Below are 13,357 nucleotides of genomic sequence, written 5' to 3' on the forward strand. Positions count from 1 at the left end.
CTCATGACTCGGTCTTTGATTTGCAAAGTCTCAAGAGAATATCTTTTAGTAAGAACACATGGAAACTTTTGACTCCCTGAGTTCAAATTCTATTAATGATTCCAATGCATTTTTAAAATGTTTTCCCCTTAAAACAGCATTAACAGAGTTTTGATCTTATCTGTGTATTAGTTCAAACCAGCACAGAGAATTGCTGAATATTGCCCAAAATATCCATAGCTAGGCTAAAAGAAGGGATGGAAAATTTCAGCTCTACAAGAATTTCTTGCAGGAAGTAGTGAGATGAGGGGGGCACAGGAAGAGAGCAGACAGGTGTCACCAAGTCCACTGGGAACACAGTCTGATTTCCCATCCATTTCGCCTAAGTTGTTAGGACAGCAACTCTCCAGGGAGCAGTTCAAATTGAGACCCCCAAACTGAGTAGTAGTCAGCCCATCTCACCACAACCACCTCGTATATATCTATTCCACTCCATATTGTCTAACACCAAGGTCAACCCAACCTAAGCATATTCTGGGACTTTAATCATTTGGGGGTCATAAGCCTAGCTAAGATACAGGTATTAGTTTTGCTTTAAAGAGCATACATACATCTCAGTCTCTATATAAATTTAGAAGTGCAAGAATCACCCTAGCTACACGAAGCACATCACAGAACCTTCAGCTTGAAGAAGCCCTATAAAGTAACCTCATTGAGTCCTGGCATTTGTAAGGCAAATTGCAGGATTCCAACTATAAAGATGATACTTAAGTTTTTATGAGTATCCATTAACTAACTAAGACTTTGATATCTGCAGACTGTATCTGTGGTGTGGACTAAAATAAGCATGCTGCGCAAGTGCTCTCTCTCTCTCTCTCTCTCTCTCTCTCTCTCACACACACACACACACACACACACACACACACACACACACACACACACCGACCGACCGCATTCATCTACACATACCACTTGGCAGAAGTGAAATGGCATCGCTAAGCTGGATGAAAGATATTCATTTAGCTGATTCATTCCTGACAATATGAAGTCATTAGAGGGAGTTAAGGCAGCTTTGGCAACTGCAAGCATGGAAAGAGAACAGGGTTGGTTATGTTTCCCATTCAATAAACGGGGCCATTGACTAAGCTGTATGTACTCACCGCTCTCTGCCTACAGAAGTGATTTGCTATTAAACACATACTGCTCTTGTCAAAAGCCTGACAATGGGTTATTTTTGCATGCTTGAGTTTGGAGGGATAGAGACGGGGGGGGGGGCATTCCTCTTGACCTCTGGTCCCTAACCTGCAACTTAAATGACTATGAGATGATAAAAGCAATCACTAAGCCAAAACCTTCAGCCTCGCACTTGTTCTTTTATGTGTTGAGTCAGGAGCTCTGCAGAGTATGATGATGCATATCTTGGTGCTGTGAAAAAGCCAGCACTTCCTTCAGAATCCAACCACATCCCAGGAGTTCAGCTCTAGTTAAGGTTTGAATATAAAGTACCATGCCTAGTCTCACCCACAGGATGTAGTCCCTAGTAGATGAGATAAGTCACCTCCTTAGAAGGTGAGGCTGAGTTGGACCAACAAGATCACTGGGGCAGCTGAAGGCTAAGCCTGTTCTCCAGTTCTTGTTGCATTCTCTGCTCCTTGCCCTCTTTGGTGTAAAGATCCCCCTCTTTCTATGCCATAATGTTCTGATTCATCATGAGCCAGAACCTAGAGCCAAAGACCATGGACTAAAATCTCAGAGCCAAGAGACAACCTTCCTTCTGTAAGTTGGTTTTCTCTGGCCTATGGTCACAGCATTACTAAAACTAACCATTATATTCACCTTTCAAGGTGTCTGGTTGACTCTCAAGAGGGAAGCAATGCAACCCAAGTCCTACATGACATAAAAGTGTTTGGGTCTAAAAGAGGTGGGATCTTGCCTCTAACTGCAAGTGCTGAGAAGGATAATTTACATAATCAAATAAGCAGGATTTTGAGGGCTGGACACCAGCTTCAAGCACAGCCTGGGACATTCTCCTGCCCTCTGATTCTCCAGGTTGACTCTCTCTGTCACTGTAGTCATTTCCTCTGTGTGTGGCAGCCAAGATAGACTTTGGACTCCTTGTGCATTCTGGGTTCTTACCCAGAATGTTCTAGAAAGAAGGTGACTGGTGTTTGTCTGAATCCAGAGTAGTTTCTGATTGACATACTCCTTGGGCCAATCACTGTAGACCAAGGCTTTTCTCTATGTCATAATTGGCTATCCCTAGACCATATGATCATTCCTGTAGCTCACAGAAACCACCTGAGATAGGAAGGCTATTCTTCAGTATGAAAACGAGATGCTGGACAGACAGACTCCAGCAAGTGTCTATACTATTCTTCCAATACTCGTTAGCAATGAAGGATGGTTAACCCAAATCACAGAGACAATACCACCAAACAGCATTGCTTTCTACACAGCAAACCCTTCATACCATCACTTCTTACAGAATGCTTTTGAGGGGTGAAAAGAACACAAAGAAATTCAATATTGTTCTTAGAAAAAGAAAATAGTCTAGAAATAAACTAGATGAAAAAACACACCTGTTATGGAAGGAAATCTTAAATAATCTTTTATTTGAGAACAATACTTGTGCTACAGTTAAGGAAAGATAATAGGCCTGTATTCATCAGCCAGGTGCAGCAAAGTGGGCTGTGGTGAAGCCAGTCTTTGATATTCTTGGTGGAAGGAAACTGCTTTTGCAAGAATCTATACCTCGACCTCTCCAGTCTTCTCTCTTCTCTATCACCCACTTCCTTGCTATGTCTGCATGTCTCTTTGCAAAGATGCAGTCATCCACACAGTAGACATGTATGCCCAACCAATCCAAATTGTATTCCTTATACATTCCAATGTTTCCTTTAGGGAACTGTAGGACTTTATTTATTACTTTATGTCAATGGCTCCTTGTTCTTATTTTTATAAGGCATTAGGCATGGTATCAGCAGGATCAGAACCATAAAAGCCCATGAGAATTCCCCCTCATCTCTGCCAGGAAGTCCTGATACAGGTTACCCGTGTTGACTCACTGTTTTGGTTTGAGTATGAAACAGCCCCCAAAGGCAAGTGGCACTGTATGGGGAAGTTGTGAAGCCTTAAGGAAGAAGGGCTTAGCTTGTAGAAGTAGGTTTCTGGGAAGACAGACCTTGAGGTTTTATGACCCAGGCCTACTTCCTGTTCTGTTTAGACTTCCTGTGTTAGCAAGAAGTGAGGAGTTCAAGCTGCACACTCTTAGCACCCACCACCACGCCCTTCTGTCACAATGGACTTCATCCTCTCAAACCATGAGCTAAAATCAACCATCATTACCTCAAGTTGTTGTGTTTATTATTTAATCAAAGGCTGAGGGATTTCAATGAGTTAGCAATGCAGTCTGCTTGGAAAACAAGCATCTTAAGTCTCTCTTCAAAATAAGCAGCTCTGAGTGGGGCTAGAGAGATGGCTCAGACGTTTAGAGCACTGGCTGCTCTTGCAGAGAACTGGAGTTCAATTCCCAGCACCCACACAGTGGATCACCGCTCCCTATAAGTAGTGTTCTAGGGAATCTGATGCCCAGTTCTGACTTCTAGAGGGACAAGGCACACAGGTGGTGAACAGATCTACATGCAGGCAAAACCTTCATGCAAGGGCTGTGGTGGTTTAATTCAGGACTAAAAAGGTTTCTATTCATAAGTGTCATACCTGCTACTGACAATCACGACCCAAGGACTCTTGTCTAATAACCTGTCCTCAATGAGATAAACCTGCCGCTTCATCTATGCCTCTGTTTCTAGATTTGTAAATGGAGACACTATAAAGATGATCAAGGAAATGCTTTTTGATTCTGCCCTCCCCTTAAGATACACAATACTTGTTGCTTAGGAACAGTGAGCCTACCAAACCCCATCATACAGATAGGGTGATGAGTTCACAGCAATAGGAAGCCCAGCCAGTCTGCAGGAGTGAGGTACATAGAAGAACCAGAATTTAAATCTTGAAATGACTGTGAGAAGCCTAATTCAGAATGCTCATGGTAACCAAGGTGGTGAGCCATGATGTCCCAAGCCACCGAATGTGAAATATATGCATTTAGAAAGGATTGAAAATCAGCTACCATCACAGGCAATTAGGAAGCCCCAGATTAGGACTTTGGGTGAATTGTTTAACACAGTGCCCAAACACACGGAAATGGCATGTCACCAGCAGCTGGGATGAGGGACTGGAGCAGGGCCAAAACAAGCTGACCACTTCCAGTGCCATTTAGTTCAGAAAAAAGAAATTAATGAGAGAAACTTCAATATCAATGAAGTTGCAAGAATATAATGAGCTACGCTTGCTCCCAGGAGGAACAGCTTTTCAATTATTTCTTTTAAAAGAATTGCAGTCACAGTGTATTTGATCCATACCCGACCCAAACTCTTTGTGGAGAATTAGAACACATTTTACCCAATGTCAAGTGAAAATAAAAACTCATCAGAAGCAAAATATCTCTTTGCTCCCAGGGTTCTAAAAAGAAGTGCGGTTCTCTTTGGTGGCTGCCTGGTAAGCTTGTGACCTTTGTACTAAACTAACACTTGGCAGGTGAAATGTGAGAATAATTCTCTTTGCATCATTAGCTAAAACACAGAGGACTGATCTCAGGTGCAATCTAAGTGATAACAAAGAGAACATGATACATCAGGTCTAATAGATATGCCACAAGGCTCAGAACAACTGCCCCGAGTAATCCAGCACACTGCTAGGGTTCCTGCTCCTTCCATAGTTCCTCTCCAAGATGCCCTGAGACAACCACTTTCCTCTAACAGGATCCCACTCCTTCCAAAATAGCCATGCTCAGAAGACTGTGCAGCCATCCCTCTGTCTGTGTCTGCCACTTCATGTGTTAGTATTGTGCACAGATCTGCTAAGCACACATAAACAATTCAAACTTATCTGATTTCACCTCGATCACAATCTGCATCAGGAAAACTAGATCACACAGGTGGGAAAATTATGCATACAGCCCACCTCTCTAACTGATGATTGCATAGCAAAAGGGAAGAATTTAAATGGACTAAATGGACTCCATGTGTTGTCCCATGCTAACTTCCTCCTTTGTGGGTAGAGAATGCTGCTGTTGTTGTTTGATTTTTTTAAAATGGTACTCAGGATCAAACTCCAGGCCTTTTGTGTGCCATCACATAGTCTACCACTGAGCCACAACTCCCTGCCTCCCAGTGTGTGTGTGTGTGTGTGTGTGTGTGTGTGTGTGTGTGCGCGCGTGCGTGCGCACGCACGCGTGCGTGAACGTGCACACACATGCATGTTTCTATGTATGGGTGCATGTGTGTGTGGTTGTGGTAAAAGGCAGAGGACAGCTTTGAGTGTCAGTCCTCAGGCACCAGCAACCTTTGATTTTGAGAATGGTCTCACCAGTCTGGAGCTTGGCAGATAACTCTGAGGCTGCCTGGGCAGAGATCCACTGGGTTCCACGTGCCTCTGCCTCCCTAGCACTGGATTTACAACCGCCTGTCTTCAAGCCAGGGTATTTTTTACATCTGAGGGCTAATGATAAAATTTGGCTCCTCTTTATTACAAAGCAAGGCCCTTGCTGACTGAGCTTGCATTGTGTGTGATGTCACTGTCAAGGACAACTGGATGGAAGACTTCTCTAATAATTTGTGGCAATCTGTCGTTCTATCATTATTACAAACTTAAAAGTTAGTTGAGAAATTTACATTCTTAAATAATTAGTTGTATAGGGCCTTTCGAGAAGTCTTTGAGGTTAAATGCCCCCCTGCGAATGGGCCTTAATCCAATCAGATTGCTTATCGTGCTTAGATGGAAGTTAGGCTTACAGAAGTGATCTTAGGGCCATGTGACCCTAGAGGGACAGCCATGCAATGAGTTGGTAGTATGATGGCCTTCTGTAAGCTTCAGAGAGAGGCTTCAGGAAATACCAACCGCACCTATACCTTGAACCTCTCCAGAACTTGAAGGAAACATTTTCTGGGGTTTAACCTCTGTCTTAGTTAGGTTTTACTGCTGTGAACAGACACCATGACCAAGGCAACTCAAGGACAACATTTAATTGGGGCTGGCTTACAAGTTCTGAGGTTCAGTCCATTATCATTAAGGCAGGAACATGGGAGCATCCGGGTAGACATGGTACAGGAGGAGCTAAGAGTTCTACATCTTTTATCTGAAGGCTGCTATCAGAAAACCAACTCCCAGACAGCTAGGATGAGGGTCTTAAAACCCACACCCACATTGAAATACCTTTTCCAACAAGCCCACACCTATTCCAACAGGGCCACACCTTCTAATAGTGCCACTCCCTGGGCCAAGAGTACACAAACCACCACCCCCTCCCAGTGCAGGGTGTTTTGCCCAGCAAACTGATGCACTGCCCCATGGTTCAAGCCCTCCGTGTATTTGAATTTGTCTTATGACAGATCCAGCCCTCTAGCCCTTGGCATCTCTTCTTAGGAGCGGAATTGAGGGTGAACCCATTAAAGAAGGAAGCCTTAGACTTTAAGCATCCCTTCTACCCTGGCATGGCTCAGGGAAGTTATCACACTACGGAGAGGTTGAGGGGTGTGTGTGCAGAAACTTGTCTGCTGGGCCCAGAGTGCACAATGAGAAAGGGTTTGAGGAAGCTATAAAGAAGGGAAGCTTCAGCATAGTATGTGTCAAACTTCCTGACGGCACCGATGGCTACAGCCAATGATAACAGAAGGAATGGACAGGTTGCATAGTCGACAGTGTTGGAGTGGAAGGCAGACTCCACCAGCTGCCTTGTTTCGAGGGGCCTGGGTTCTGAACATGCTTCATCTTTATACATAACGGACAATGGTGCATCTCTTTCCAGAACCGTGATGTGAATAGAAGCTATGCCCACCTGTGTTCATCCTGCCCTCATGCACCTATTCTAGTTTTGACCCCCACTATTCACACTACCAGCACCTCTCTTTATGGACTTAAACAGAGTCCCATGTCTGCCTCCATCATGGATCTTGGCATTTCCCAAAGGTTTCAAGCTCTCTGGTGGATGTCCTTGATTCTGCTTGAGCCTGGATCACACACCCCCCAACACCCACCCACTGCCTTCTGAACAGACCTCAGATACACTCACACCCACAGCCCCGCCACATCCAGCTCAACGATTTTTGTAAAGTACGTTAACCTGCAGTTTACCCATGTGCTTCATTTATAACAGCAAAATTTCTGAAAACTCCTTTCTAACTATTGACAATATTACTAATATGGTGTATGCTCACAAGGGAATATTTTGTATGCAGTCAGAACCATAGAAGAATATTTAGTAACATGGCGAAAAGCTCATAAAATATTAAGAGAAATGAAATTACAAAGTCTTGTTTATTAGAAGCACATTTTTTTTTTCTGAAAAGTCTATCAATGCAGGAAAAGAGACTAGAATTATATATACTATAGAGCCATATTACTCTTTTTTTATGTATTTCTGAAACGGCCAATAGTAAATGTGTAACACATTTCCAAGCTGTTTAAAAAGAAAAGGAAAAAAAAAAACACCTTTGTCATTCTCATTTCACCTTTCTCCTTCTTAAACAAACCAAAACCAAAACCAAACCAAAACAAAACAAAAAACCAGTCACTAACAAACTAAAGAAGCCACCAAGTAAAAGGCCAAAGTACAGGAAGCCCATGTACCATCTCACTCGTGCTGTCATAAGGAGCAAGGGCCACTTGATATATTTTGAACTTGGAGAGACAAAAGGACAGCTAAGAAAACTAGGCTAATGGATGGTCACACCATGGAGCTAAGGCCTGACGGGACTCCTAAAGGGTTGACTCTTGGACCTCAGGAATGCACAAATGGGTTTTCACCACAACCCTGCCCATTTGGTCCCTATGGGAACAAAGAGTGCCACGCGCCACCCTCGGGTCATTATCCAGCCATCCTAGGAGGCTGAGCTCTGCACGCTGCTGTATTGAAATGGAGTGAAAAGGCTGCCAACAGAGCTGAGTCCCCATTCATCTAGTTTTGTCCCGTGGTAAATGAGTTCCCTCAACTCCCTCCTCACTCTAGAAAGGACCGGCTTCCGAACAGGACTAGCCTTGTGAGAGGCCCATGAAGGAGTCCAGAAGCTCTCTGAGAGTTCAGCCAAGAGAGTCAAAAGAAGGAATCGCTTTAGTGAGAAATGCTGGAGGGACCTGAGTTGAACTCTTTCACTTTTGATGCATGTGAGAGTCTATAACCTGGCCATGGGTGTGTGGCTAGCACCTCTCTGCTGACCTACTGTGCGGGCAGCTAGCAACAGGTCTGGTCTCAGATGACCTGTAGCCTAGACAATGCAGGCTGATTCTCTTGGCCCATGCAGTTTAAAGGATTCCTTGGAATTAAGCCCGTATTTTTCCATATATAATATGTACATTGTTTCTGTCTCCGATCCAGTGTTAAGTTAGGCATGTTGACAAAAAGGCCTGCTTTTCTGGAGCCAAACTCAAAGTTAGCAAATAGTCTCCCTTTCCAAACAGTTCACCTAGAGCCCCAGCTTCATTTTCTTCTGAGACCCCTCCTCTCAGCAGTGTGTTCCCTTGGATACTTCTAAAAGCAAAGTTGAGTGGCTTCCAGATCTAGAGCCTAACTAAGAAGAGATAAATACTGTGACAGTCTCAGGACCTTGGACATGTCTTTATGGCTCCTGACATAGGAGAACACACCAGATATTCCCTGCATAGGCTGCAGTCTTCTGAAACTGCTCCTGGAAAATTCTAATAATAATAATAAAACCTATCTATGAAGGCCAATCTGTGCAAAATGCTTGCTTTCGGCCTCTCCTTCTAAACAGACCCATGAAACCATTTCAGAGAGACCTGGAAGAGCTGTCAGCACTATATGCACTAGTCTGTTTGCCATGGTTTAGAATTTGGTGAGACAGACCAGAGCACTACACTATCCATATACTGTGCAAAAATAACACTCAACTGACTCTTCCATAGAAGAAAAGAGGAGCCCAAGTATGAATTTGGCTGACACAGTCTTCCTACCAAAGATAACTACAAATCTCATATACCAGATCAGAAATTAAAACAAACAAACAAACAAAAACAAACAAACAAACAAAAAACAAAAGAACCCACCTTGCCTTGTTTTGTCCTACAAGCCTTGTTTCTCCCATCTCCCCAAAACCCAAATGCCCACCTTGGCATAGAAATCATACTTCATTTGACTGTTCAGGAGACAAACTCAGCTTTTCATTGGCCAATTCCTTCAGGGTGATGTGATCCATTAACTGCTACCAGACAACTATTCTCCCAAGGACTGAGGGAAGCATCCTCAGACCAAACACTACTCAGCTGTAGTCATGGATACCAACTTAGCAACTTGCTGGCTTAACAGCAGCCAAAAGAAAAGAATCACCATAGTCACCGCCTCAGTGGAATCCCGCCCCTCCAGGTAAAAGACAAGCCATAGCATATGGAGAAAGGGGACTGTGCATCTTTGCTTCAACAGTTCTAAGCCCTGTGACACAAAGATGTCCTAACTGGGTTTGGCTTGGATAGGGAAGGGTACATGCTCCACTTTTCTCTCATTCATAGCCTCTTCCTACACAAAGGTCATACATCGATCTACAATACACTTGTTCAGTCAAAGCATCAACTCTCTGGGAGGCCTCTGGGTGGATATGTGCGCCCAGACATCCTATCTCAGAAAGCTCAGGATGTGTAAAATAGAGGCTTGCTAGATAGGAAGCTTATGTCAAATTTGGAACAAGTTCTATTTTAACTTAAGCCTGCATAATTAGCTGTATACTTCAAGGCACACTGCAGTCAGGTGACACCACAATCTCTCAGGTAGAGGTCATTCTTTTAAAACTTCACATTCCGTGGTGGGAGATGTTTTCTCACTGGAAGTAAATGCATACTTAGTAAGTCAGGGCTAGAGACACTTGGTAAGTGACCATACAACTCTCCACCAGCTCTTGGTCAAGGACACCATTTGTCACATGAGCAAATTGCCACTTAGCTGTTTCTTGAAACCCTAGACCTTAGGGCTCTTTCATCTTTGCAGTATCAAATGTCAGAACCTACTTCAGCAGAAAATTGTTCTTTAAAGTCTGCGCATTCTTCATTTCTTCCTAACACCCAGTTCCTGAGCAGGTTGCTAGTTGAAACACTACCAGAAGTTGCCAACTCTGAGTTATAAAAAATGCTTACAGTGTAATCAATTGCTCTTTAAGTCCAAAACAAAAAACAAAACAACAAAAGAAAACAAAACAAAAGCCAAACATATAAGAACAACAACAACAACAAAAAAAACAAGAGGCAGTTTTGATTCTTCAAAGTTGAGGTTTCCTAAATGAAGACCCCCCACAACAGACCTTGGTAAACACTAGAGTATCAAATATCCCTGTACCACAACACACACACACACACACACACACACACACAGCAGATGAATCCCAAACCCCTCCAGACCTGATCTTCCCTGATGCAAGGTCTGCATCTGGTAAGATCCAGGCAGCATCTAAGTATTCCTTGGAAAGATTTTCAAAAATGATCTAGTTGCATTGCTCCTAGATCAGGCATGTGAGACTTTCTAGGAATCCAACCGTGGAGACCTTTAGCCAGTTCTGTAAACCAGTGCTCCAGCAAAACAGGGTCCAACTTTGCACCACTACACCAACCCAGACAGCAGGGGCAGTGCCTACCTATGTAGAGCGAGGAGTCCTTTCTCCGCACGTGGTCGTCAATGTAGGAGACCCCCAGGGGCTGCACGGGGGTAGCACCGATGCCCAGGAGCACCTGAGCCCCAATGAGCAGCAAGTACATCATGTTCGTGGCTGTCCGGTTACGGCAGATTAGGTCCGGGTCGGGCCCTTCATCACTGCTGGACCCATTGGTGGCACAGACATCGCGGCCTTCTGCTCCCCATCGGATCTCGCCAGCCTCGTACTTGTACTGGTGGGTGAGGAACTCAGGCAGTGCCGAAAGCAGGGCGCCCAGGGCCATGACGATTCCACCACAGCCGATGAGGCGCGGTCGGTGCCCACGTGCTCCGAAGTAACTTACGAAGAGAATCAGCGCCAGGTTGCCGATCTCAAAGCTGCTGGCGATCACACCCACATCGGCGCTCTGGAGGTTGAACCTGCGTTCCAGGGTGGTTAACACGCTCACCTGAGGGTGGCAAAAGGAAAATTCAAAGTCCATCTTAGGAGATACTCAAGGGGACAACCCCCTGCCCTTCCTGGACCCTCCCACATGCCCGATGATGTGGCACCAGATACAAAAGGCAGGTAGAAACCCATTGAATCAGACAAGCATTTCCTTCATTTGATAACCCCAATTCAATGAAAGAATTCACTTTCTTAGTAGCAAAGATGGTTTTTTCCAATAGATGCCTCCATCTTCAAGGGTTCCATGTATCTCTGTAGAGGAGACCTGGGGAGTAGTCAGGAATAGGTCCCAAAGTCCAGGCGCCTTTTCCAAATGCATGCTATATATGAAGTCTGTGGATGCTCAAGAGAATTGGAACCAGGGGCTCTTTCTACCAAGATACCAGTCTCCAAACGCATAAGTAGCAAAGCAGACCAGTTAGGTTAGCTCAGTAGAATGTTCTCTTTATTCATGCGTGCCCCATCCACACGTCTCCAGTTCTTACGCATGTTAAGGAAACACAGCCACTGAACTACATTCCCAGAATTCTTTTCACTTTTAGAGATAGAATCTTACTAAGTTGGCCATAGTGAACTTGAACTCCCTCTCTGTAGGCCAGGCAGTCTTTGTACTTATAGGCTGGATCCTCCTTCAGCTTCCCTATAGCTAGGCTCACAGACTGACACCAAGAGGCCTTCTCATGGGATGATATTTAGCACTATTTCCTTCTGGAAGTTTCTAAGTGACATAGGTTTCCCTAAAGGATATCTAATATAACAAACAAACAAACAAAACAACCAAAATCCCTCTGAACTGTTGTAAGCACTGTAGCCCTGCTAGGATATTTTTATGGGATATTTTTATATTTCCCCTCTTTTTTTGTATTCCTGTCTGCCTGTGTTTGTTTAACAATGTTTAAACATATGTTTTTGCCTGGCAATGGCCTGGATAAAATGGACAGAAAAAATGAGGGCACCTGGTCTTAAGAGGCCACCTGGCAGGAAGATACACACAGACATGACTGAAACATAAATTCAAGGGGCAATACACTATTAAAAGGCTCATTAGAGGGAAAAATGTAGTACTCTCCTGTTTGTGAGTCCCATGCCCTGCATCACAGGAGGACAGCTGTCCCTGTTCTGAGAGATCTGGCAGATGATTGTGGCCCTCACCGGGCAGGGAAGGACACTTGAAGCAAAGCTATGAACAAGGGGAGCATGAGTTCCTGACGCAGGAGAGAACTGACACAGATCATAACAAGCCAGGAACACCACTGTGAACAATGGAGGCAGTTCATGCCATGCTGTGGCGGGAGAGCAGGCGCAGGGAGGGAAAGCAGAGGTGAATCCCTGCTGGTCCTTAATCTGCTGTGACCCAGGCCAACTCAATTACCTTCCCTCAGCTTTGATTCTGGGAAATCAGAATCCTAACAGCTCTACTGTGATCGATATGAACACCTGAGTAATAGTGCAAATCTACTGGCCTGAGAAGCCTTCCATTCCAGGGTGTGATAGAACAGGGAGATGGTAAAGTACAAGGGCCAGGCCAGGCCAGGCATCTGTGGCCAGACTACATGTGTCCCTCCTAACTCCAGGTAACCAAGTCACTCTGAGCTATAGCTGGCTCACTGTGAAATGACAGAAACATCTAGGGCCAGGATAAACCTAAACCATACATGAGGGGATGCCAGGAGAGGAGAAGCTGCAGATCTTATGAACATCCTGGCATTTCTCTGATTCACTGAGTTTGAAAAGTCTAAATATCACATCAAATAAGGGAAAAGGCATGCCGGAAGAATGCAGAAATGAATGCTAGTGAACCAAAAAGACAGGCCCTTATGGAAGTTGGAGAGTATATATACAACAGCACAAAATGATAGACAAGAAACATGGGAGAGGCTTTATTTCAGACAGACAGCACTAGAAAGTCAGACTGTTAATGAAAGGGCAGGGAGGAGAGTCCCAGAGAGCTAGCCTTCCTCTAAGATTATACACAGGGATGTGCTTTTAAATACCCGATCATTCACAACCTTCCAATCCTGACCCATCTACTGGAATCCAAGCACATATGCAGACATCTGTGATAATGATGATGACTAGGGTACCTCTGTGTGCTCTTACTATCAAAAGAGCAGTGTGGCAGGTCACCGTTTGTCACCTCCTATTTAAACCCTTTAGCCCAGAGGATCTCAGCCCCAGTCAGAAGTCCTGAAGCAAGAGATGAGCAGCACCTGGGCTCTCAC

General features: G+C 44.4%; 1 protein-coding gene across 2 annotated transcripts in view; it reads right to left on the reverse strand.

Moving 5' to 3' along the window:
- The window catches only part of Slco3a1 (solute carrier organic anion transporter family member 3A1), a 283,764-nt gene that overhangs the window by 222,437 nt on the left and 47,970 nt on the right, over positions 1–13,357 (reverse strand). For both annotated transcript variants that reach the window (XM_021167572.1, XM_021167570.2), the window contains exon 2: positions 10,671–11,136. In XM_021167572.1, coding sequence (XP_021023231.1) covers positions 10,671–11,136 — 466 coding nt within the window. The remainder of the gene's footprint in view (positions 1–10,670; positions 11,137–13,357) is intronic.

This window comes from Mus caroli, chromosome 7 (genome assembly GCF_900094665.2).
Source record: "Mus caroli chromosome 7, CAROLI_EIJ_v1.1, whole genome shotgun sequence".
NCBI classification, from domain to species: domain Eukaryota; kingdom Metazoa; phylum Chordata; class Mammalia; order Rodentia; family Muridae; genus Mus; species Mus caroli.